The sequence below is a fragment of the Diabrotica virgifera genome, chromosome 3, assembly GCF_917563875.1.
Source record: "Diabrotica virgifera virgifera chromosome 3, PGI_DIABVI_V3a".
Taxonomy (NCBI): Eukaryota; Metazoa; Arthropoda; class Insecta; order Coleoptera; family Chrysomelidae; genus Diabrotica; species Diabrotica virgifera.
The window spans coordinates 70,238,686-70,266,185 of NC_065445.1; the positions used below are offsets into that span (position 1 = coordinate 70,238,686).

A 27,500-nucleotide genomic window follows, 5' to 3' on the forward strand; every position below is an offset into this window, starting at 1 on the left:
TTATGGGCACGTTATCCCTGAAAGTTATCTTAACTTTAATATCTTAACTTTAACTCAAACGTTAAAGTTAACTTCGGTCATCCATCACACGGCCGATTAACGTTATCATTTTGACACTGCTTAGAACTTGGGTTGGCGCTCCGGTTTATTGGTTTTATTGGCTACGCAACCATCGCAACATTTGTTGATAGTCTGGGAAAATTATCGAAAAAATGCCATTTTTGGGAAAAGTTATTTATGTAGTTATTTAATAAAATATTATTGCTAAAATCGAATCTTAAGATTGCATATATGGGTAATATGGGGTATGACAAGTCCGCAGAAAGTGTGGTATTTTATTTATAAACAAATTAGCACTCCTAAATCTTCTTTTTTTTTCAATTAGTGCTCTGTAACTTCTAAGATTTTTCATTTAAGCCAAAAACACTTAAATACAAATTCACCGTAATTTAGTTCTGCACAAAGATATTTTTTCCGATTTCCTTCAACAAAAATTTTACTGGGAAAATCCGAGTTTTAAAAAAAAATCTGCAATTTTCAATTAAAATTTTAGGGAAGTAATTATTTATCAATAATTAAATAAATTGATGACATGAAAGATTTTTTATAGGTAGTAGATTATACAGAGAGGGGCTAAATTATGGAATAAATTCATTTTCTCTAAAATGGACGATTTTAGAGAAAAATCCCGAAACAGGTCGATTTTTATTTTTAAATTACAATTTTTTGGCATATAGTTCATACTAGTGACGTAATCCATCTGAGCGTGATGACGTAATTTATATTTTTTTTTAATGGGAATGGGGGTCGTGTGGTAGGTCATTTGAAAGGGCGTTCAATTCTCTATTCAGCAATATAAACATTAATATAATTATAATCGAGTCGACATTTATTTCATTAATATAATTATTTAAACAGGGTCGCCAAAAAATAATTTTTGAATTAAATTAATTGGCACAAAAAGAAGAATGTATGTCATTTATTTAACTCAAAATACATTGTACTGCTGTCAGAAAATAGAAAAAAAAAAAGGTTTATTTCACAAATAAACATTTCTTTTCGCTTAAATTAAATCACAAACAGCCTCCCTCCTACCTATTGTCAGTTTGAACATTTAATTTAAGCTAAAAGCAATGTTTATTTGGCAAATAAACATTTTTTTCTATTTTCTGACAGCAATAGAATGTATTTTGAGTTAAATAAATTACATACATTCTTCTTTTTGCGTCAATTAATTTATTTCAAAAAAATTTTTTGGCCACCCTGTATAAATAATGATATTAATGTTTATAATACTGAATAGTGAATTGAAGGTGACTAAATATTTGCATTCATAGTAGGGATAGTCGATGGTCGATGTTTTGCCATTAATATTTAGGTAGTCAAAACACCAGTAATCTTGAGTTTTAACAAATACAATAAAATTCTTATAGTTTCTCACAATTTTACTACGTGAGAAATATTCAAATGAAGATCTTTGGAGACATCTTGGCCTATTGTTAAAAGGACATCGCACACATCTTATGGAAAATATAATGTCACTCAAATTCAATAAAATTTATACGAATAGATTCGTTTTAAATTAACGGCCAAATCTTATCATTGCGCCAACTCTTAATTATGATTAATTACGGCGCAAATTGCAATTAAAGTTTATCGAAATCACATTTTTTGAGTCAGTAAAAGTGTCAGTTACCATCATTATTGCTCTGGGTGCTATTCAAAAGAGCTTAAACCCCCCGCTGGGCCTAAGCGAATTAGTGAAACTAATCCTCTGATTTATGGAGTACCGACAATTTGGGTGTTTTAAAATATTTTTTCTCTCTCTAACTTATGTACGTATCCATTTGATTTCAGATTTATTTATATCAATTTCTGCTGTTATTATTGAAAATATAGAGTTGGCGCAATGATAAGATTTGACCGTTAATTTAAAACGAATCTATTCGTATAAATTTTATTGAATTTGAGTGACATTATATTTTCCATAAGATGTGTGCGATGTCCTTTATATCCTACCTACTACCTGAAAGTTTGTAAAACGTTTTAGTTTATTAGGGTATAAAATAGGGTGTAAATATTATTCAAATTGTCAAAGGCTCGCCGAAGCATATTGTTTAGAAATTATTTATATAGTATAGTATACTTAGAGCATTTTATTATTCCACCTTCGGCTTCGTTTTGGCCAAGCCGAATTTTGGCCGAAGGTTTAAATATTGGCCGAAGCCGATTAATCGGTCGGTCTCTAATGCCAACCATTTCCGTAGACGCTTCTGATGATTGATTCATATAATTTATAATTTTAACAAATAGGATGATGCTAAATATTCACTCTTTAGCGCGTACATTAAACAATTTTTCAACTTTATTATTCCATTGAATTTTTTATCAAAATAAAGAGGTAAATATGCAAAAAATACAGACATATACCCGTTTTGGTATTAGGATTTTAGTATATATTTGTAAAAATGTTAGTAGCACTCAGTAAGAGATAAATCTCATTTTGAATATATGGGACATTAGAAGACATTAACAAATTCATCGAATAAAATGTACACAAATGAGGTTCTATCGGAAAAGAACTAAGGAACCTGATATAAAAATTCAAAAACAAGAAATAAAAAGACTTATGTTTGTCAATGTCTGTAAAAAAAGGCTAAATAAAAGTCAGATAAAATCGACAAGTTAAAACAAACTGTACTACTCAAAATAATAACAATATCTAGGTTCTAAAAACGTGATTAATTTATTAACTTAGATATTTAGAAGGATAAATATTAATTGATATGCAAAACAAATATTTTTACCACTTCAAACATGATGTTTTGCAATAATTGTACTTGACCTATTTTATCTTTACACAAATTATTTAAATATGAACCAAAACAAACGTGCACTCATTTATATTATCTTTTCTTGATAGAACAAAATGCAACAGAAAAAACACAACAAAAGCAACTTTTGAAAGATAATAAACAGAAACCGCATAGTTACACAGACAAATTTACTAAATAACAAGAAATCGGACTTCGTAAATCCTAGGTTTTCAACAACGTGAATGAATGTTCTATATTTCAATTAATTCAGTCGACTTACTTATAAATAAAGCCGGTTCAAAAAATTTAATCGGTAGTGAAATTAAAACTTGAACTAAATAATTGAACTCGTCTTTAGACCGCCCTTTATTATTATGTTTCATATATCATTTTGTGCACGTTATTATTACCCATGCATGGACACCAGAAGCGATTTCCTAGTGCAACCCCTGTAGCCAAAAAAAAAATAAATAAAATGGGGGGATGAAAATTTTTTTTTGTTTTTTGCTTTTTGATCTATATGGGCATATGCTTCATCAATAGTGCTTTTCAAAAATATATATGGTTATTACAACATCCCTGCGAAACCACCCCTATCCTTGAAAATATACTGCAGAAACTAGCACTATCCCTTGGCGAGCATGTTTTTACGATTTTCTCATTACCTATGCATTCTTTGTAAACAAAACTTATCAAGGTTAAAGACCACTATTTACTCTAAAAATTAGGTCCTACTCATTTTTTTCGTATAAGCAACTGTTACGGCACAGTGGCGCCGTAAACCTCATATATGCTTTGGCGGGCTCCAGTTTTTGTTTTTTTTTTTCGTCATCTGTTCGTTTTATTGATAAAGTACTTATGTAAAATAAAACAACACAGTGTAACCTACAAATTATGACCTATGCACATTTTACAATCTTTGCGCCCCAAAGCCACAGTGGTGGCCCAAAATCAATTTTTTCATATTTTCGCCACCTCACGTATTTTATTGCATTAATGCTACCTTAATAGCACAATATTTACCCTTAAGTGGTCGCTAAGCAGTGGCGGATCCAGGGAGGGGTGATGGGGGTGATCACCTCCCCCCTCTCAAACGAAGTAATATTATATTCAAAGATTATAAAAATATTCATTTATTTTTATAGAAATTTAGCCAATTAGCACTCCCCTCTTAACGATGCTGGATCCGCCACTGTCGCTAAAGCATAAAAAGTACGCCATTCTTATAAAAATAATAATATAACCTACAAATTATGACCTATGCACATTTTACAATCTTTGCGCCCCAAAGCCACAGTGGTGGCCCAAAATCAATTTTTGCATATTTTCGCCACCTCACGTATTTTATTGCATTAATGCTACCTTAATAGCACAATATTTACCCTTAAGTGGTCGCTAAGCAGTGGCGGATCCAGGGAGGGGTGATGGGGGTGATCACCTCCCCCCTCTCAAACCAAGTAATATTATATTCAAAGATTATAAAAATATTCATTTATTTTTATAGAAATTTAGCCAATTGGCACTCCCCTCTTAACGATGCTGGATCCGCCACTGTCGCTAAAGCATAAAAAGTACGCCATTCTTATAAAAATAATATAAGTATTTCTATAAAAATAAATGAATATTTTTATATCTTTAAATATAATATCACTTGGTTTGAAGGGGGGGGATCGCCCATATGACCCCTCCCTGGATCCGTCACTGCTTAGCGACCACTTAAGGGTGAATATTGTGCTATTAAGGTAGCATTAATGCAATAAAATACGTGAGGTGGCGAAAATATGCAAAAATTGATTTTGGGCCACCACTGTGGCTTTGGGGCGCAAAGATTGTAAAATGTGCATAGGTCATAATTTGTAGGTTACACTGTGTTGTTTTATTTTACATAAGTACTTTATCAATAAAACGAACAGATGACGAAAAAAAAAAAAACAAAAACTGGAGCCCGCCAAAGCTTATATGAGGTTTACGGCGCCACTGTGCCGTAACGGTTGCTTATACGAAAAAAATGAATAGGACCTAATTTTTAGAGTAAATTGTGGTCTTTAACCTTGTATAAGTTTTGTTTAAAAAGAATGCATAGGTAATGAGAAAATCGTAAAAACATGCTCGCCAAGGGATAGGGGTAGTTTCTGCAGTATATTTTCAAGGATAGGGGTGGTTTCCGCAGGGATGTTGCAATAACCATATATATTTTTGAAAAGCACTATTGATGAAGCATATGCCCATATGGATCAAAGAGCAAAAAACAAAAAAAAATTTCAACCCCCCATTTTATTAATTTTTTTTGGCTACAGGGGTTGCACTAGGAAATCGCTTTTGGTGTCCATGCATGGGTAATAATAACGTGCACAAAATGATATATGAAACATATTAATAAAGGGCATTGTGTGTGAAGGATTCCAAGAAAATCACTATTTATTAATTCTTCTTTTTTTTTGGGGTGGTTCCGGGGAAAAAATGGGGGTGCATTATACAAATTTGTAAATAGCACCAGTACATGGGTAATCGCTGAAACTCTTTTTACTCTAGCATAAACGGTTCAGATGGTATAAATAGGGGATTTTTAAAATGTAACACCCTGTAATTAAAAAAAGGGCAATTAGCCTTAAGTGAAACCTATACCAAAAAATCAATCAATTATTTGTGAATAATTGCCGCAGGATTTCTTCTTAATTTCCGTTACAGTTAGGGAAAAATATATATTTTTTTAAAAACATCTTTTTTAAAAACTTGTCAATTTTGGGGCGCCACCCCCGCTAAACCGTGGATGCTAGACAGCTGCTGCCGGAAATAAATCGTAGAAAATATAGTCCTCTTCATATTTCTATAAAAGAACTTTTTTGTAAAAGGTACAGGAAGTGTTACGTTCCGCAAAAACCACAAATTACCCCCTTCAAAGGGGTGAAAAGGGGGGTTCCGGGGCGAAATTTTTTCAGAAAAAGTTAGTCTTATAATAAGCACCCCTTGATATACCAGAAAAAAAATAGAACCGGACTTGTGTCCATTTTGCAAGGTTCAACCTTTGTTTCCTACACTACTTTATGATATGATAAAACAATACTGTAAATTTTATTAAGATCGATTTAATAGATTTTGCAAAATAAATTTTGAAATCCAGCTTTCGCAAAAAAAATTCATTTTTTCAAAATGTTGCAGCACTGAAAATAGAGCAGACAGCAAGTTGAATTTTTTTTACATATAAAAGAATACTGTATCTTTCATTTGAAATTTGCAAAATTAAAGTCGGTTAACTATCACGGCGTCAGGAATTTTCTTAAATAAACATTAATTTTTGGTTCTACGCGCAGGACAGCAGATACGTTCGCTCTGATTGGGCATTCCAATGACCTTTAATAATGATTGATAAATTTTAATTCTTAGTACATTTCGAAATAAATAAATAAATTTGTTTGTTGGAAAATAAAAACACATACTCTGTCCTTTGAAATAACACTTTTTTTAGCAAAAACTTTCTTTGTTCATATATTTTAACTTAGAAAATAAAGCTATTTTCTTGTGGCATTTTTACAATTTTAACTATTTATAATGGGATAATTTATAACAAATATGTCAACACGCATGGGATAATGAACATAGAGTTCAGTGGAGAGATTCAAGTATAGTCCTGAAAGAAACAGATAGTAAAAAGAGAAAAATCAAAGAAGCGGCTCTAATTATGCTAAACGAAACCAATTGTGTCGCAAATTCCTCGGTGGAATGCAGTAGGATGTGGATACCCATACTGAAAGAGGAAGTCAATAGAAAGAAAATACCACAATTAGTAAGTCAATAGTCGAGTTAGTACATATTTTATATTTTAGTATTACTTATATATCCATGTGTTATTGATATTATTTATAATTTAAACAAAATCATAGTAAAGTCAGAATTTGGTATTAGTTTTGAGAGTAAATTAAATGTAAGACCAAATACTTCCGATGTCGGGATAGTATCACGAGGTTTTTCCTGGTTTTCCCTTGTGATTTACTATGAGATCTCTAGCGCGAGAATTTTAATGTCACCGTTGCATGTGGTTGTCTTTTTAAAGACAGATCACATACTATGATTTTTTTTTTGTGACGGATATTCTTGAGTTGGGGTTGATTTCATGTAATTGAATGAACTATCTTTCAGTGAAGTCGTCCCAGGAACGCAACTCATAAATATTGGCAATATCATTTTAAAGTCTTCTACTTTAAAATGTATCTGAACTGCCGATATAAATGAGTCAAATTAAATAAATTATTAGAAGAATTTTCTTACTAAGCAACAACATTTTTGTTTATGTTAGTAGTATTTTGTATTTTGACAACGGCACCCGATTTGGGAGTCGAAACGTTACTAAAAATCATATTTTAATAATATTGTGGCTTATTTCCCATTATAAATAGTTAAAATTAGAAAATAAAAGTGTATTATTTTTTTTTAAACAATTTTTTACAAACAATAATCAAATTAGTTTGATTTTTGTGGAATTAAAATATGAACATACAACAAAATATAGAGTAAGAAAATAATATATTAGATAAAGATTGGAAGACATTTTGGTGGAAATCAACTTGTGTGAATCGAACACCGCTGTCCTGTGCGTAGCACCAAAAATTAATTTTATTTAAAAAAATTCCTGACGCCGTGGTAGTTAACCGATTTTAATTTTGCAAATTGCAAATGAAAGGTATAGTATTCTTCTATTTGCAGAAAAAAATTTTAACTTGCTGTCTGCTTTATTTTCAGTCCTGCAACATTTTGAAAAAATGACTTTTTTTTTGCGAAAGCTGGATTGCAAAATTTATTTTGCAAAATTTATTGAACCGATCTTAACTAAATTTACGTGTTGTTTTACCATATCCTAAAGTTTTTCTGGGTGAAATATGAAGGTCCTAAGTGTAGAAGAAATGGTTGAAAAACGTAAAATGCAAATACTTGTTTTTTATGTTTTTTTCGCAATTATGGCTATTTTGCAACAAGGGTAACAATATTAAAAAATTTTAACCAATCTTATATTGTAAGAAATTTAATTACGCAACTTTTATTTTTATGCAGCTTTTCTCCGAAGTGAATACTTATACGAAAGTTATAATCAAAAAACGAAGAAAAAAATCAAATTTTTCCTTCATTTTTTGACATTTTGATTATTTAAACCATGTTTCGGACCTTTTTGAGTGGGAGGATAACTCAATTATTATTATATGGGTTAATTCCAAGCAATTTCTGCAAAAAAATTACGAGTACCCTCTCAACGTCCATCTCAAAACAGATCCGCCCTGGACTATTGTCAATATGCGTTCATTGATATATCACAAAATATGTCTAGTTTTGAGACATTTTTGGAAAACTTCTGATCACAACTATTTAACCGGATGAGAAAAACCGGAACCTTATATTTGAGGCCTATAGAATCAAAATCTGCTAGATCCATTTTTTGATATTTTTAAGCAGACTTAAAAAACATTAAAAATGTAAATTTTCCAAAAAGTATCCGACATTTCATAATCAAGTGGCATCAATAAATGTCATAAAATGGCACACTAATTTGGTATAGAGTAATTATTTTGCATGCCCCTTACATCTTCATAAAGGACCCCGCAGAAACCTTATGGGAAATGGCTCTCCGTCAAATGCTCTGAAACTTTGGATTCTGGTAGTCGTTGATGTGTAGAACAAAACTCAATGGGCCCCTAGCTCCAAAAAATCATGGTTTTAAGATATAAGCCTCTGAGGTTATAAAGTGAGGAGAACATTTGAGTTGGAATAAATTCATTTTCTCGAGAATGGGCGACTCTGAAGTCCCGAAAGAGGTCGATTTTTATTTTTAAATTATAATTTTTTGGCATATATATCATACTAGTGACGTCATCCATCTGGACATAATGACGTAATAGATGATTTTTTTAAATGAGAATAACGCTCATGTGATAGCTCTTTCGAAAGGTTATTTAATTCTCTATTCTCTAATATAAACATTAACCCATTAGCGTCAACTGTACTCATTTAAGTATTACAGCTGATATTTTGACATACTAGTGCTATATACGATAAAATAGTCGCAATTCTTAGCGATAATTGCGACTATTTTATTGTATATAGCACTAGTACGTCAAAATAGCAGCTGTACTTAAATGAATACAGTGGGCGCTAATGGGTTAATTATACAGGGTGAGTCATGAGGAACTGTACATACTCCTACCTCGTATAGAGGCTCCTATCGGGAATAACAAATGACCATTAAAAAGTGTCTGCTCCCCTTGTTTAATAATATACAGGGCGAGTTTCGCATTTTGACAGAAATTTATATTCGTCATAATTTTTGAACGGTCAGATCGATGTGTCTTATTTTGGTCAATCGTTACACTATTACCACCTAATCAACTGATTTATTCAAACTAGAAAAAATCAGGTCCGGCTTTAAAAAATTAGTTCGTTTGGGTCTTAGAAAAAATTTCACACTGTATACGCTTTTTGAAAACTATAATATGAATTTTACAAATTAGGCAAATAGACAATTAAAATTTCATATTTATTTTTTTCCCACACGATTACTTAATTTTTTATAAAAAAATCAAATTTGACTATGAATTAAAAGTTTGGTAAAGTAAACCATAGATTTAAAAAAATTTACTTTTATTACAAAAATTATTTTTTTTTGAACAAATATTTAATTTATGTTATCGCCCAATCAACTGATTTATTCAAACTAGAAAAAAATCAGGCCCGGATTTAAAAAATTATTTCGTTTTGGTCTTAGAAAAAATTTCACCCTGTATACGCTTCTTGAAAACTCTAATATGAATTTTACAAATTAGACAAATAGGCAATTAAAATGGCATATTTATTTTTGCCCCACACGATTACTTAATTTTTTATTAAAAAATCAAATTTGTCAAAATCGGAATTTTAACCTAAAAATGAAAAAAAAAAAAGATGAAATCACATTTTAACTCGCTACAACGTTCCATTTAAAAAAAATTTTTCTGAAATTTTTACAGCACATATCTCTTACCATTGTGAAGACTATGACAATTGTTGTAGACTTTCAGTCTTCTTCTCGTAAAAGTTATGAATTTTTAAAAATAAAAGGTGCAGCTTCGTGAATTGCAAAGTTAAATTGCAAAAATTAAGTGAAAAAATTTAAAATTTATCTATTTGATCACGTCTATGTTAAACTATAGAGTCCAAAGAGAAGTGTTATGGGGAGTTTTAGATATAGACGTGTTATAGAAAAAAAAAATGGTGAAACTTTTAATTTTAAGAAAAACGTTTAATTTTTTTTATTTTTATGGTAAAATTGCGATTTTGACAAATTTGATTTTTTAATAAAAAATTAAGTAATCGTGTGGAGAAAAAAATAAATATATAGTATTTTTACTACAAAAGCGATATTACGTAGGTCAAAATTTTTGACGTAAGAGAACTGTCAAAACATTAGAATGTGACTTTTCATTATTGTCATGTTTATTATAAACATGGCAATAATGAAAAGTCACATTCTAATGTTTTGACAGTTCTCTTATGTCAAAAATTTTGACCTACGTAATATCGCTTTTGTAGTAAAAATACTATACCATTTTAATTGCCTATTTGTCTAATTTGTAAAATTCATATTAGAGTTTTCAAAAAGCGTATACAGGGTGAAATTTTTTCTAAGACCCAAACGAACTAATTTTTTAAAGCCGGACCTGATTTTTTCTAGTTTGAATAAATCAGTTGATTGGGTGGTAACATAAATCAAATATTTGTTTAAAAAATAATTTTTGTAATAAAAGTTAATTTTTTTTAAATCTATGGTTCACTTTACCAAATTTTTAATTCATAGTCAAATTTGATTTTTTTATAAAAAATTAAGTAATCGTGTGGGGAAAAAAATAAATATGTCATTTTAATTGCCTATTTGTCTAATTTGTAAAATTAATATTAGAGTTTTCAAAAAGCGTATACAGGGTGAAATTTTTTCTAAGACCCAAACGAACTAATTTTTTAAAGCCGGACCTGATTTTTTTCTAGTTTGAATAAATCAGTTGATTAGGTGGTAATAGTGTAACGATTGACCAAAATAAGAGACACATCGATCTGACCGTTCAAAAATTATGACGAATATAAATTTCTGTCAAAATGCGTATATTATTAAACAATGGGAGCACACTTTTTAACGGTCATTTGTTATTCCTCATAGGAGCCTCTATACGAGGTAGGAGTATGTACAGTTCCTCATGACTCAACCTGTATACACTCTTCTTTTTGTCTCAATTAATTTAATACAAAAAAATGTTTTTTGGACACCCTGTATAAATAATTATGTTAACCCATTAGCGCCCACTGTATTCATTTAAGTACAGCTGCTATTTTGACATACTAGTGCTATATACAATAAAATAGTCGCAATTATCGCTAAGAATTGAAAGCAGAAAGTTCATTAGATTTTCAGAAAAACAGAAGATATAACAATGTAATTAGAACTATAATATCGGCCGCATTAGAAAACCCCTACCTACCAAAATCTATAAAAATCGTGCAAGCCGTTTTAGAGATAGTGTTTCCATACATAAAACTCACTCTGTATGATTTCCTGTTGTCATACTTATGTCAAATTCTTAATTTTGGTTTAAATAATGGCAATATTTTGTTGCATTAAGGATAATTTTCCTGGCTTTTTGTCCAGGCAACATCATACACCTAGTTATCTAAAGCCATCATAAGCTGTGAACTATTTATAGATTCAATTAATAAACACATAACCACTGAGAAAACTTTTACGTGGTCTCGGAAATAAACCATAAGTATTTATTATGATACATAACATTTATGAAATTTCTTTGGAAACTGGAAAATTGCCAGGAAATAGTAATATAAAAAAGTGTACTTCTAGTATGAACGATTATATGATTCAGGAATAAAAATAAATTACAATTTGAGACTACTCAAATTAAATCTTTTTAGGTCCTGCCATATTTAGAGCATAGAAAATTTTAAGTATGTTTTGCTATATTGGAAAGGATGTTTTCTTCCTAGATGAATGGGTAATTTGATAGTATAATTAGATCTAAACACAACAAGAAAGAAAATAGATTTGGCTATACATTCATCACCCTTTATTCCTTGCAATTTTTAGAAGAATGGGAATAGGTATAAGAGAGAATCTGTTTCCGAATTAAGAAATCCAAAGATTTTATTATTTTTAAACATTTATTTGTTTGAAAATGCGAGTCTTTTGGGTTTCGACATTTTGTTAAAAAAAATAGAATGTGTGATTCTTCTTTTTCAGGTTATATCTATTAGCCGGCGATTGTGAGATTAACATGACAATCTTGATTATATTTGCAAGTCTCATAAGTTTTTGATCCAAGAAGTATTTATTCTTTCGTGATTTCTTCCTAGCCGCCATTTAATAGTAGACATCTTTCTACACTAAACGCAAAAAGTATCGCATAATTTTTGAAACTGAAAAAAAGTTTAAAAATAACTTTTAATTTTTAGCAGAATGTTATAATACTCGTCTTTCGCCTCCTTTAGGTATCTACAAACCCATAAAATTTCAAGTTGAAGCGTGTTTTTGCTAAAAAAAACAGTTAATAAAACGTTGTTAAAGGAGAATACTTATTTTTGACATTTGTGTTCGACAATTTGATCTGAGTACGATGTCTGCTTGAATTTTCAATGAGGAGGTGCGTTCTTACAAAAAATGAGTAATATAATGTCAGAACAAGCAGCTCAATTTATAGCTTTAATTGGAGATGGACGATCGCAGCAATATCTTGCTGATGTTATGAGAATCCACAATGCAGCGTTTCAATTGCTTTAAGAAGGTATACAGAAAGTGGAGAATACACAAGAAGACCAGTTTCAGGACTTCTCAGGTGCACGAACTCCGCAGATGAATATTATTTACAACTGCAGACTTTGAGTATACATCATGTTACAGCTAGAGAACTGCTAAATGATCCTCCAACAGCCCGTGGCCCTTAATATTCGGTTCGTAAAGTGCCAATTTGTTTAGAAACAGATTAAGAGAATTTGGAATCAGAGCCAGTATGCCTTTTACTGCTCCACTGTTAACGAGTGCACACCATATAACATGTTTAAGTTTTGCACCAGAACATGTCGATTGGGATATTAGCGACTGGACTAATATTCTTCTTACTGATGAGTCCAGATTTGCACTTTGTGGATCCGACAGACACTTTGCACTGTCGGATCCACAGTGCCAATTTTGACTCATCAGTAAGAAGAATATTAGTCCAGTGGTTAATATCCCAATAGACATGTTCTGGTGCAAAACTTAAACGTGCCATACGGTGTGCCCTCGTTAACCGTGGAGCAGTAGCAGGCATTCTGTTTGTGATTCGAAATTCCCTTAATCTGTTTCTGACCGAATTGGCACTTATTCGAACATTACGGGCTGTGAAGGGATCATTTAGCAGTTGTCTAGCTGTAACATGATGTATATGCAAAGTCTGCAGATGTAAATAACGTTCATCTTTGGGGTTCATGCACCTGGGAAGTCCTGAAACTGGTCTTCTTGTATATCCTCCACTTTCTCTATACCTTCTTAAAGCACCTGAAACACTGGATTGGTGGATTTCCATAACATCAGCAAGATATTGCTGCGATCGTCCATCTCCAATTAAAGCTACAATTTGGGCTGCTCGTTCTGACATTATATTACTCATTTTTTTGTAAGAACGCACCTTCTCATTGAAAACTCAAGCAGACATCGTACACAGATCAAATTGTAGAACACAAATGTCAAAAATAAGTATTCTCCTTTAACAACGTTTTATCAATTGTTTTTTTTTCGGCAAAAACACGCTTCAACTTGAAATGTTATTGGTTTGTAGATACCTAAAGGAGAGGATAGACGAGTACTATAACATTCTGCTAAAAATTAAAAATTATTTTTAAACTTTTTCTCTGTTTAAAAAATTATGCGATACTTTTTGCGTTTAGTGTATACACATACATATATGTATGTTGTAAAACGGTGGAAATAAGAAAGACCAATTTTAAGAATTTTATGTTCAGTTATTGCTATATGGTCAAACGATGAATATGGTTTGCAGGTTGTGTGTCCTGGAACTTCTTCAGCTATCCATATTGCCCAAACTTTTGGTTTTCTTCAGTTATTTCAAAGGATAAGTATTCCTAACAGCAGAAATATTTTCTTGGATCTTATGTTCACAAACGATAAAAGTGTTGAGGTACTGTTAGGAAATGACTCTATTCTAAACAGCAGTTTACATCATGCTAGTTATGAGTGTAGTTTAAGAAATATTCACAAAAAACAGGTAGACGACAGCCTCTTCTGCCAGGATCTGTACTATGATTTCAATAACGCCAATTATGTGGGTTTAAATAATTTTTTACCTGGAATTAACTGGGAGCAGTGTTTGTCTCGTCTTGATTTAGATTTAGCTGTTGATTACTTCTATGAAATTTTAGCTGTTGGTATTGCTTCATTTGTACCTGTGAAAAAATACCAAACCAGCACTTATCCTAGGTGGTTTTCAAGGGAACTAAGACAGCTTATTTCTCAAAAAAGGAGAGCACACTACACCTATACTCAGTCCAGATCTCAGGCTGACCTCAATATTTTTACTAGACTGCGTTCAGAATGCAAAAAAGTTCGGGAGGTTTGTTGGTCTCAGTATATCTCATTGATGGATATAGAATTCAAATCAAATCCTAGATACTTTTGGAGGTACATAAAGGACTTAAAGACCAACCATTCTCTTCCCCAAACAATAATATACAGCGGGGATAAAGCAAATGATGGGCAAGAGATTGTTGATTTGTTCAAAAAGTACTTCCAAACAGTGTACACCCCAAGTAACCCAGAGAACAAACTAGACCTTGGTACACCCACAAATATTTACCAAAACTATAAGTTTTCGGATATTTCTACAAAAGAAATATACGAAAAAATATCTCTTTTACCTAGTAAAAATACCCTTGGTCCCGACAGTGTTCCAAGTAGCCTGTTAAAATATTGTGTATGTACCCTTGTGGTTCCACTAAGTTTATTATTTAATAAGTCTTTAAGATCCTCAATTTTTCCTGAAAAATGGAAGGATAGTTTTATCACGCCCATCTTTAAAAGTGGGAACAAAAACGATGTTACGAACTACAGGAGTGTATGCATTCAATCATCACTTCCAAAATTGTTTGACAGTATTATCAGCGACCAATTAAACTGGATGTGTCGTGGGCTAATAAATAAGAATCAGCATGGCTTCTGTTCAGGTCGTTCAACTCTAACTAATCTGTTACCATATCAATCAAAAATAATTAAAGCTATGGAAGAATTCAAGCAAGTTGATGCAGTTTACACAGATTTTTCAAAGGCTTTCGATCAAGTAGACCATAATATTTTTCTCAGGAGATTATTTGATATAGGGTTTGATGTTTCGGCTGTAGGTTGGATCAAAAGTTTATTGTCAGAGCGTAGACAGATGTCAAAATAGGTGCTTTTAAATCGGATGCAATATGTGTAACTTCTGGTGTTCCCCAAGGGGGGCACTGTTCCCCAATGTTTTTCAATCTGTTTGTGGACTCAATTTTTGATTGTTTTGAAAACAGTGAAGGTCTCGCTTTTGCTGATGATTTCAAAGCCTACAGAATAATGAATTGCCAAACTGATCAACAACTGCTGCAGGACGATCTTGACAGATTAACGCAGTGGTGTCACATTAATAAATTAAACCTAAATATATCAAAATGTGGTCAAATTAGTTTTTTTTAAGGGTTCCAAAAAATATGACACTTCTTACGAACTGTGTGGGCAACCATTAAAAACTGTATCAAAAATAAAAGACTTGGGAGTAATTTTCGACAAAAATTTAACATTTGTCGATCATATTAACTCTGTCACAATACAGTCATCCAAAATGTTGGGTTTCATCGTGAGAAATTGTAGACATTTCTCTGTTGACACTGTCAGAAGCCTTTACTCTTCATTAGTCAGATCTAAACTTGATTATGGATCAGTGGTATGGTCTCCTTACCAAGCTGTCCATAAATATACTGTAGAAAAGGTTCAGCATAAGTTTCTACGATTTTGTGGATTCAAATTATATATTGGGATCTCTGATCATAATTATTCAATTCTGGAAAAACAACTGAATTTGAAAACACTTTCAGAAAGGAGAATCTGTGCTGGATTAAATTTTTTGCATAAAATTGTTACAGGGAAAATTGATAGTGTTGAATTGTTGGAGTCGGTTAACATTGAGATTGTCACACGAAATACGAGACATAACTACTCTTCTTTTCATATACCCTATCATCGAACAAATTATGGTATGAATTTGCTTATAGAAAGATACTCGAGATATGTTAACCAACTTCATTTGGAAATATTTGATATGTCTGAGAGTGGGTTCAGGGCTCAATTTAATAGAATCAATTTCATAGAATAATTAATACTTTAGTTTAGTGTAAAACTTTAATTATAAATTTAGGGTTGTAATGTTAATTGCTGGTTGTTTGAACATTGTTGCAGGTTGAATTATTTTTGTTGTTTTTTGATTATATTTTTTTCTCAATCTATTACATACATCTTACATTTTACTATTTGTTAATTGTAACTGTTAATGGGGTTTTCCCGTAATATTAATAAATAAATAAATAAATAAATAAGAAGTTATTGTGTTATGTTAAAGTGTTAGACTTGGTAGTCAACGTTGGCCTAAGATGGTTGATTAAGTTTCTCGATTAGAGTTTCACCATGTTCCCGGAGGTTATATCTATTAACATCGGAGTTTAGCCTTTTCAATATTACATCAACATAATGTAGATTGAATTATAATTACAACCATTGTTTGGTTCTGCGGCTATTTAGCAAGTACATATTTGAATTAACTGATGATAGAATGATAGGTCCGAAAACGTTCTGAATTGGACATATTTTATTCAATCCATTGGGATTTTTTAAAATTTTTAGTAAATATACCTTTTACATAGAAGTGGTTTTTACTTCATGTTAGAGTTTTTTAACTATATGGTATACAGCCAACCTAGGAAACTACCCCTTTTTAGTTGATACCAAAAATTCAAAAATCGTTATAATTAAAAAACCCGAAAGCGTTACCTAGAGAAACTCATAAGCTAATAAAATCTTTTCGAATTTTTTGTTTCACATGATCCAATGATCAGTTCTGATGTCCACCGCAAAATCAATTTTTTTAAGGTGCCTGTAAAAATTTTGCCACGGTTGGCTTATTGTTCAATATTTTGCCATGAAATTTTTCTCAAATATTCTTTGAATCATACTAAATATGTTTATTTAATTTAAAATTAAAATAATTCTATCATAGTTTCAAAAAAAATTCTCAAAAATGGGCTTGAAATGTTGATTTCAAACCATAGGAAAGACACTAACAGCAATGAAAAAATAGGATGTCAAAGCAATATTTCTATTGCTGATTTTCATGCATTAAAAAATAAAAAGATCCAGAAATACAAAAACTACCAGAACGTAGTTGTCTTAAAACTAAAACCTAATAAAAAAACTTTTTTTAAGGTTTTGTGCAGCAGTGTATATATGTTTTTAAATCACAATTTTCCAAGTGGGAAAATATTTCAGAAATATTCGCATGAAAAAATTCATCAGTATAAAGTCAATACAACAGCATAGCAAATTTTTAGTACTGGTTTTGAAAAACCAATGTAAATCTTTATTCTCCTTGTAAGGAAAAACCGGTCTTGATTTGTTTACATACACCTAAACGAATTTGTAAACATAATTATGTAAATTAATTTAACAACCTCCAATATTTACACTAGTCATTAGATAATATGTACTAGAAAAAACCACAACACAATCACTGGTAAATTACAATTATAAACAATAATTATTATTATGTTAACCCTAAATTGTAAAAAAATCTTATGATCTATCTCTTGATATATGAATTTATTATGAACATTAGATTCATTATTTTACTTTCATTTGAATATATTGAAATAATGCTCCAGGGAAAGAGATTTGGATCAAATGAAAAATTGGACTCAGTATATCACCCTAGAAGGAAAATAGGTTGAGGAATAAACTTGAATTTTGACAAAGTTAATTTTAAGCGAAAGGACACACAGACGATAATTTACGGCGCCGTAAGAGCAGTAAACCCATTGGTTGACTAACTCCTCCACCAATTGTAGATGAAATAGGAGTTAGTCAACCAATGCCTCGTCAGGTTTACTGCTCTAACGGCGCCGTAAATTATCGCCCGTCTGGCCTTAGCCTTGGGCTAAGTCTTCCTGTAAGGCTAGAAATTTGTATAGTGATAAATCATAACACACTAAGACTAAAAACCATGACCTGGCAGGCATCAGCCCTGCACGTGTATCTACCAGGTGAATCGAAAAGTGCATAGTTTAGGGGGTAAAATAAACATTCTCCTGTAAAGTTTAAATTTAAGTATGTGTTTGAGTAAGTCATTTAGAAGAAATGTGTAAGATTAGACGAGGGCAAAGATTAGGGTTTTTTTTGTTTTTTTTTCCCTAAAATTATTTGTTTGCATCGAACAAAGTTTTTTAGGTTTTTTGAATGATTCCAAACAGAAATGGTCTTTAGTGACTTTTCTCTTAGGTTAATAGTTTTTGACATAATATAAGCGATTAAAAATTGCGAAATCGGCCATTTTTAACCTTCAAAAACTATGTGAAAAACTGAAAATTTCAATGTTCCCATGTTCCCAAGGTAGGTAGATATTCTTTAAACATCGATTGATGCTATCCCGAAAAGTTTTTTGCAATACAATATCGAAAACTCCTTTGTTTTTTTAATTGCTAATCAAGCGGGCGCGACACTGTACTGTAGTATATTATTATGTAATATGCGTAAATGTATGTGCGGAAAAATATTCTGATTCAATTTTTTTTCACCATCTTGCTTGAAAAGTTTTCCTATTAACAAATTTGCATGTTGTCATGGTCAAAAAAGGGTCAAAAATTTATTAAACAATTTTTTTTAAACTTGAAAATTTTCCGTATTTACAAGCGTTATGTATACACAAAATTTTCCGTATTTACCGCGTAAAAAAATGCTGGTCATAAATTAAATCACATATTCTAGGAAAAAAATATATCGATTAAAACCTAACTTACCTCAGTACAAATGTGCACATAAAAAAAGTTACAGCCCTTTGAAGTTACAAAATGAAAATCGATTTTTTTCAATACATATATCGAAAACTCTTAAGAGATTTTTTATTGAAAATGAATATGTGGCATTCTTATGGCAGGAACATCTTTAAAAAAAATAATAACAGTGAAATTTGTACACCTTGTAAAAATTTTTTGGGGTTTTGCTCCCTTAAACCTGCCCCCAAACTTTTGTGTACGTTCCAATTAAATTATTATTGTGGTACCGTTAGTTAAACACAATGTTTTTAAATCTTTTTTGTCTCTTAGTACTTTTTCGAAAAGCCATTTTTGTTACACTGTATATTCGGAAAATTTTCAAGTTTAAAAAATTTTCGACCCTGGCAGCACGCAAATTTGTTAATAGGGAAACTTTTCAAGCAACATGGAGAAAAAAAATTTGAATCAGAATATTTTTCCGCAGATATCGATGGTACCTATGATTAATGTGATTCCTAATACATTTCTAGTGAAAATAATAACTCTTTGATAAGTATTGGTGATTACAATTTTTATTATATGCGTGTCCGCGAAGATTATAACTCCCAAAATATTTATAATGAAAAGATTTAGTTCATAATAGATGCCGACGAAAACAATTATTTCCCTTTCTGTTTTTGTTTCTGCCGACGAAAACAATTATTTCTCAGAACTTTTTACTAATTATAATTTTCGTGAACCCACAAACAGAAATGATGTTTATTGCCGATACTCCTCAGAAAATACATTTTTTCGCTAACACTATTAGGGATTATAATTTTCACAGTCATATAATCGAAAATAATATTTTTCGCGGCGTTCATTAAAAGTTCTACTCCTAACGGCACTTTTCGGAGTTATACTTTTCGTAGGCGGCGGCGATATATTTACGCATGTTAGATACAGTGAGGACGTTCGAGTTTGTATAAATTCATTATCTCGAGAATGGGCAAATTTGAATAGAAATCCTCAGACAGGTCGATTTTTATTTTTAAATTATGACTTTTTGGCATATATATAATACTAGTGACGTCATCCGTCTGGGCGTGATGACGTAATCGATGATTTTTTGAATGGGAGTAGGGGTCGTGTGATAGCTCATTTGAAAGGTTATTTAATTCTCTATTCAGTAATATAAACGTTAACATAATTATTTATACAGGGTGAGCAAAAATTTTTTTGAATTAAATTAATTGAGACAATAAGAAGAATGTATGTAATTCATTTATTCCAAGAAAGAAAAGTTTATTGGAAAAATAAACATTGTTTTTCGCTTAAATTCAATGTTAAAACTGCCACCCACCTGTCTTTTAGCAGTTTGAGCATTGAATTTAAGCGAAAAGCAATGTTTATTTGTGAAATAAACATTATCACCTGTCTTTATGACAGCAGTAAAATGTATTTTGAATTAAATAAATTGCTTACATTCTTCTTTTTGTGTAAATTAATTTAAAAAATTTTTTTTGTACACCCTGTATAAATAGTTATGTTAGTGTTTATATTACTGAATAGAGAATTAAATAACCTTTCAAATGAGCTATAGCACAACCCCTACTCTCATTTAAAAAAATTATCGATTATGTCATCACGCCCAGATGGATGACGTCACTAGTATTGTATATATGTTAAAAAGTCTTAATTTAAAAATAAAAATCGACCTATCTGAGGGTTTCTCTTCAAATTTGCCCAATCTTGATATAATGAATTTATGCAAACTCAAACGTCCTCACTTATATTACTACCTCACTATTGATTAGCAATTAAAAAACAAATGGGTTTTCGATATTGTATTGCAAAAAACTCTTCGGGGTTTCATCAATCGATGTTTAAAGAATATCTACCTACCTTGGAAACATTAAAATTTTCAGTTTTTCACAAAGTTGTTGAGGGTTAAAAATGGCCGATTTCGAAATTTTTAAATTTTTAATCGCTTATATGTCAAAAATTATTAACCTAAGAGAAAAGCCACTAAAGACCTTTTCTGTTTGGAATGATTCAAAAAACCTAGAAAACTTTGTTCGATGCAAAAAAAATAATTTTAGGAAAAAAACAAAAAAAACCCTAATCTTTCCCCTCGCCTGGCAAGGTCTTATGCTGTTCAGAATCGCCTGTCATTGTACACATTTCTTCTAAATGACTTACTCAAACACATACTTAAATTTAAACTTTACAGGAGAAAGTTTATTTTACCCCCTAAATTATGCACTTTTCGATTCACCTGGTAGATAGATACATGTGCAGGGCTGATGCCACCAGATCATGGTTTTTAGCCTTAGTGTGTTATGACTTATGACTATACAAATTTCTAGCTTTACAAGAAGACCGTTACTTGGAGGGTTCACTAGCTCTTAGACTATAGGCAAAGAGTTTCCTGGCTGAAAAATCTATGTACGCACAACAACCACAAATCTTTTCAGAGCAGCAGTGTGCAAAGTACAGGTTTCCATGATGGTCACCAACACCTGAAACGGATAGGCACTACAAGAAGAAGAATGTCTGAAGTCTTAAACACATACATGGGAGGAAAAAAATCTAAATAGATGTAGATGTATACCAATTGGATGTAGTGTGTGAGACTAATGCCTGGTTGAACCAACATATTTTATCTTAAGCGTAAGATGTGCCTTAAGCTCAGCTTACTAAACATACATATTGCACCATTGAGTCTTCAGTAAATTTTCAGCTTGACACAATGGATTGCCACGTCGATTGCATCTTAAACTTTATCTCAGTGAAGACGTGTTTAGATAAAAATAAAAAATTATGGATCTAGAAGTTGAGCTTAGCTAAGCTGGAGCTTAAGATTTGTTGGCGCAACCAGGCATAAATATACAATAAAGTATGTTGCAATTGACTAAGACTATAATAATAAGTTATTAGTGCTCTATAGTCTGGTACTACTGTCAAATAATACCACCTACATCTACACTATTATAAAAATAAATAGTTAAAGTATATATGATCATTTCTCTTGCAAAATAAGTGATATTGAAATAATAGGGATTCACAAATCATACTTAAAATTCAATTAAAATATATTATAAATGTGATTTTTATTAAGTTTTGTGGTTTGTATAAAAAACCACTTTTAAAAACAGCCTCATCAAAAATTCCTATTAGTCACGCATATAAAAACGAAACTTACCACCATGGCAACAGAAAATTTTTTCATCGACGATGGCTGCTACAGGTAGGCAATTGAAACAGTCCGTAAAAGTTTTCCACAACTTGATGTTATACCTTCTTTTGCATTCATCATAGAATCCATATATACGATTAATTGATGCGCATTCGTGGTTGCCTCTGAGTAGGAAAAAGTTTTCTGGGTATTTAATTTTGTAAGCGAGAAGTAAGCAGATGGTTTCCAATGATTGTTTACCACGATCTACATAATCTCCCAAAAATAAGTAGTTTGATTCGGGAGGGAAACCTCCATATTCAAAGAGACGAAGCAAGTCATAGTACTGACCATGTATATCACCTGAAACAGATTAAATATCGGTTAGTTAGGATGTTAACGAAAATAATAATGTATATTCTCCCGCTAGGGTAGTATATTTTTCTTAGTAACAATTGATATTACAAATAAGTCAGTCAAATGAACGTGAAATATGGCGATATCATGTAATTTTCTGTGTCACCTGTACCCTGTAAATAATATACCGCTGCGTTACGGCTGTTCACACCCTGTAAATGTACCTGTACCATATAGCTCTTAATACAGGGGAGTTTGTTAAGGGGAGTCCGAAAGAAAAATCTATCCTTAGAAAATCTCAAAATCGTCAGATTACGATAAGATAAGTTAAGTACATGCAAAGCAGTGTATATTATGTATTTCAAAAGTCTGACGATTTGAGCGGGGCGTAAGAAAATGGGCGAGTCACAAAGTTTCACAAAAAAAGCGAATATTTCGCAAAATGAACATCAGATCAAAAACCTAAAAAATATGTTTTCAATATTTTTCAAAAATCTATCGAATGATATCAAACACGACCCCCCACGGAGAGGGTTGGGGGAAAATTTAAATTACTGAAAAAAACGCACATATTCAATATTTTTGAAAAAATCTATCGAATGACACCAAACACGACCCCCCACGGAGGTGGGGTGGGGGGTTATTTTAAAATCTTAATAGGAGCACCCATGTTTTATTGCAGGTTTGGATTCCTTAAGCAAAAATAAATAACTTTCATTTAAGACATTTTTTCGAATTATGTATAGATGGCGCTATAATCGGAAAAAACGATTGTTGGAAATGGAAAATTAGATTAAAAAATGGAAAGTCTCCACTTTATGGAAAACTTAACTTTTTTTGGTTTTAGGACCTACTCTTCACAGCCCCATAGGACCCCATAACGCTGCAGTAACTGCAAATTTAGCATACTTTCCTCCCCTACTATACTATGTGGGTGAAAGCTGAGCAAAAATGTAGTTTATAAAAAATCGAAAAAATGGTGTATGTATAAGTCTGTAGAGCCAGTAGAAGCAGAGTTGTAGCTCATGAAAAGTAGGTTCTTGTTCGTTGAATTATCTTAATTCACATTGAAATCGAATATATTTCAATGTAAAATAATAAAAAAATTAAGCACTTTTCGGAGAAAACTCATCAAAACTATTTTAGTGTTTAAAAAAAGCTTTATTGTTTTTTATAGAAGTTTCTATACAGCATTTCACATTAAGAACGGGACATTGCTTAGATAGGCCAAAGTATTTCTTATAGACGATAGAAGCGCGCTGATGCCACGCTATACTGATTAGAATGAATCATATTTCGGCAGTTGAGTAACCACCCATGCCCGAGAGGTTTGGCAACATTGATCTCCTAAGCCAATGTTCCGTTCTTAACGTGAAACAAAGTATAGTATCAAAACTGAGCAAGTTACGCTCAAAATAATGTTCCAAAATCATGAAAATCACCCCCTAAATATGATCTGAAAGTTTCATCAGTTCAAGGTGCTTATTTTTGGAAGGGTTGTAGTTGAAAGGGCTTGATTAAGTCACTAATCACGTGTATGCAAATTTGAACAGCTACATCTTAACCAATTTTTGTCTCAGAAAACAAAAAATTCAAAATCCTCAGAAGAGCAAAACCTACATTTCTTTTACGCTTCGAGATTTTTCTTATCACTAATCCTTTTAAGTTTAGTATTTTGAAAAAAATTTTACTTTAAAAATTTTTTTACAGTTATAATTAGGGTTACTGGACTTGAAAGACATGTCCGGATATGATAAATGTCCGGATTTTTATCTTTACTAAAAAAATGGAAAACACGTTAGACAACAGATTTCAGAACTGATATATGATGGCCAGACATATAGTACAGATGAAAAATGTAGTGCTTTTGCTAGATACTTTGAAGACACCTACAAATTTAATGAGGATAACAATTTTGATAGAGATACCTTAGAGGAGGTGGATAGTTGGTTTGGAAGTTTTTACGAAGATAGTCGTAATCTGAATGCTCTTCGGAACATCACAGAAGATGAATATGACGAGGCTCTATATAAGGGAAAAAATACAGCTCCAGGCAAGGATTCCACCAATCGTAAAATCCTTAGACAACTAGATCCAGATATTCATAAGGAGATAATGAGCATATATAACTATTGTATCATGAATCATTTCTTCCCTGATGAGTGGAAGACAGGCATTGTAATAGTTATTCCTAAACCTTATACTAACCATCAACTACCCCAAAATTACTGTCCAATCACCCTTCTCCCAGTAATTGGAAAAAATTTTGAGGAAATTATCCAAGGAAGATTATATAATGAATTAAACCAACATATTCCAGCACACCAGTTTGGATTTAGAGAAAAATCATCTACAATCCTTCCTCTTTCAATAGTAACATCCAATATACAGGCAGCAAGATTGCAAGGACTAAAAGCCGATGGAGTTTTCTTGGACATCAAGAAGGCTTTTGACTCCGTTTGGCATAGACGATTGTTAAATAAACTTCACAGAATGAAATGCTCCCCTTCTCTAATATGGATTATTGACGAATTTCTTAGAAGACGCAGGTGTATAGTTAAGATCAATGAAACATATTCCCATTCATTTTCAGTGCAACAAGGAGTTCCACAAGGTTCACCACTCTCCCCTCTATTGTATAATCTCTATTGCAGTGACATATGCGACAACAGACTAACCAATACCAATTTGCTACAATTTGCTGATGACACTGCAGTGATATCATATGGAAAAAATTTAATAAAGACAATGGACTTATTGCAGAGGCAGGTGGATGACACAATATCTTGGATGAATAAATGGAGATTAACAATAAATCTTTCTAAAACAAAACTAATATTTAACCATAGAATCCAAGATCACTCACCAACTATAAACATATGCGACAATATTATTAAACCCTCCCAAACTGTTAAGTATTTGGGAATAGAAATAGATAACAAATTGAAGTTCAACCACCACACAGCAGTTATAAAAAGGAAAATTATAACTAGAGCAAAACACTTCAAAAGTTTAACATACAAGAATGAGGAAATTACGATTGAAACAGCAGCCAATATTTATAAAATGATTTGCAGGCCCATGCTGGAGTATGGTTCTGCAATTTTCTATAATTCTAAAGGTCCTGCAAAAAATAATATAAAGTGGCTGAAACAACTAGCCTTCGACAAATTACTAGAATGCGTCATCCTGATAGTCCACTTCATAATCCATCCAACAGAATGCTGTACGAGAAAACTGGAATTGAACCTATTAATGAGAGACTCAATACGCTGTTTAAATATCTCTTTATTAATGACAATAACAAAAATTTGATTGAGCCCCACATTGTGAAGATACCAGAGGACAGTGCCCGTAGATATCCAGGAAGAACTCTTTTTGAAGAAATCTGCTACACATCAAGACAATAAACAACTCGTATTTAAATCATCATCTGTATATTGTAACTAATTGTCAGTGATATTGTGATTACCGCCACATACAAATATTTTTTTTTTTAGTTATTGTATTGTATTAATATTAACAAAAAACATATACTGTATTAATGTATATTAATAGTGTAAATTGGCTGAAAGACTTCGGTCGATGGCCTTTTGGTACATTGTATCAATACAGTCTCTCTCTCTGGAAAACACTGGGCCCAACCATGGGAAATTTCATTCTGCGCAGAACCTAGTTAAGTTGGTCGCACTGCTTGTCAACAGCACACAAGCACGAGCTCATGCGCTATTTTTTATATCATTCTGTAATATTATTTTCTAGATCTAAAGTATGTTAAAACAGGTGTATATGTATTTTCAACTGGCAGAGATTGTCGATGTTAGTTGCATATTGTAATGAAACAGCTGTACTTTTAATTGTGCCATATGCATTTCGCATATATGTAATGTAGAGGTAGCAACACAGTCAAATTCACATCTTACATTTTCTACAACCCCTTGGACTACCCCTGTCCGGATTTTTCCCTAATAAATTATGGTAACCCTAGTTATAATTCTTTGTTTCAAATCCTGCAAACATGTTGATCACCAAACGTAAACATGTGATTTTAGACAATCCAAAAGAAAAAATCTACCTGATAAAGATCCAAAGAACGAGCAGACTACTCTATGAACCCTCTACATCCAATCTATTGATTTGGAAGAATTCAAAAAATTTCTAACCCACCAATAAAATCAATCTTGTTGAAACCAAATTTTTTGTTGCAACGGGCCATTCTGTTGAAGTGCAGGAAGAATTTGGTTATTTAGTAAATCTAAATAGTTGTCACCACTCAAGTTTGCTTCTATGAAAAATAGGTCTATAAGCCATTATAAGACCAATAATGACATATGCATCAGAAACAAGACCCGACTCAGCCACAACACAAAGACTACTGGAAACGGCAGGGATGAGAGCCCTGAGAAGAATTACAGGAAATACTCTTGAGAGATCGAAAAAGGAGTGAAGACATTAAAAGACAATGTAACATACAGTGCATAAACGAATGGATACTAAATACAGAAAAAAAATAATGGAATAACCACATAAGCAGAACGGGGGAGACACATGTGGTCAAAATAGCAAGAGAAAATTACCTATCGGAAGAAGTATCAGCTGACCGTGCAAAAGATGGTCTTATCAAGGTATCAATCTGCCAATGAACAAGCAGAATTGCTTATAAAGAGGAAGCAAAAGAAAGTTTTGATGCAGGTTAACGGACCTGCACCCAAGCCATTTTTTCACACACACACACACACACACACACACAAACACACACACACAAACACACACACACACAAACACACACACACACACAAACACACACACACACAAACACACACACACACAAACACACACACACACAAACACACACACACACAAACACACACACACACAAACACACACACACACAAACACACACACACACAAACACACACACACACAAACACACACACACACAAACACACACACACACAAACACACACACACACAAACACACACACACACAAAACCCACACACACACAAACACACACACACACAAACACACACACACACAAACACACACACACACAAACACACACACACACAAACACACACACACACAAACACA

At 32.1% G+C, this 27,500-nt stretch overlaps 1 protein-coding gene across 1 annotated transcript in view; it reads right to left on the reverse strand.

The window, feature by feature from the left end:
• The window catches only part of LOC114325282 (serine/threonine-protein phosphatase alpha-2 isoform), a 60,504-nt gene that overhangs the window by 6,089 nt on the left and 26,915 nt on the right, over positions 1–27,500 (reverse strand). Inside the window, exon 3 of the mRNA XM_028273300.2 lies at positions 22,078–22,413. Coding sequence (XP_028129101.1) covers positions 22,078–22,413 — 336 coding nt within the window. The remainder of the gene's footprint in view (positions 1–22,077; positions 22,414–27,500) is intronic.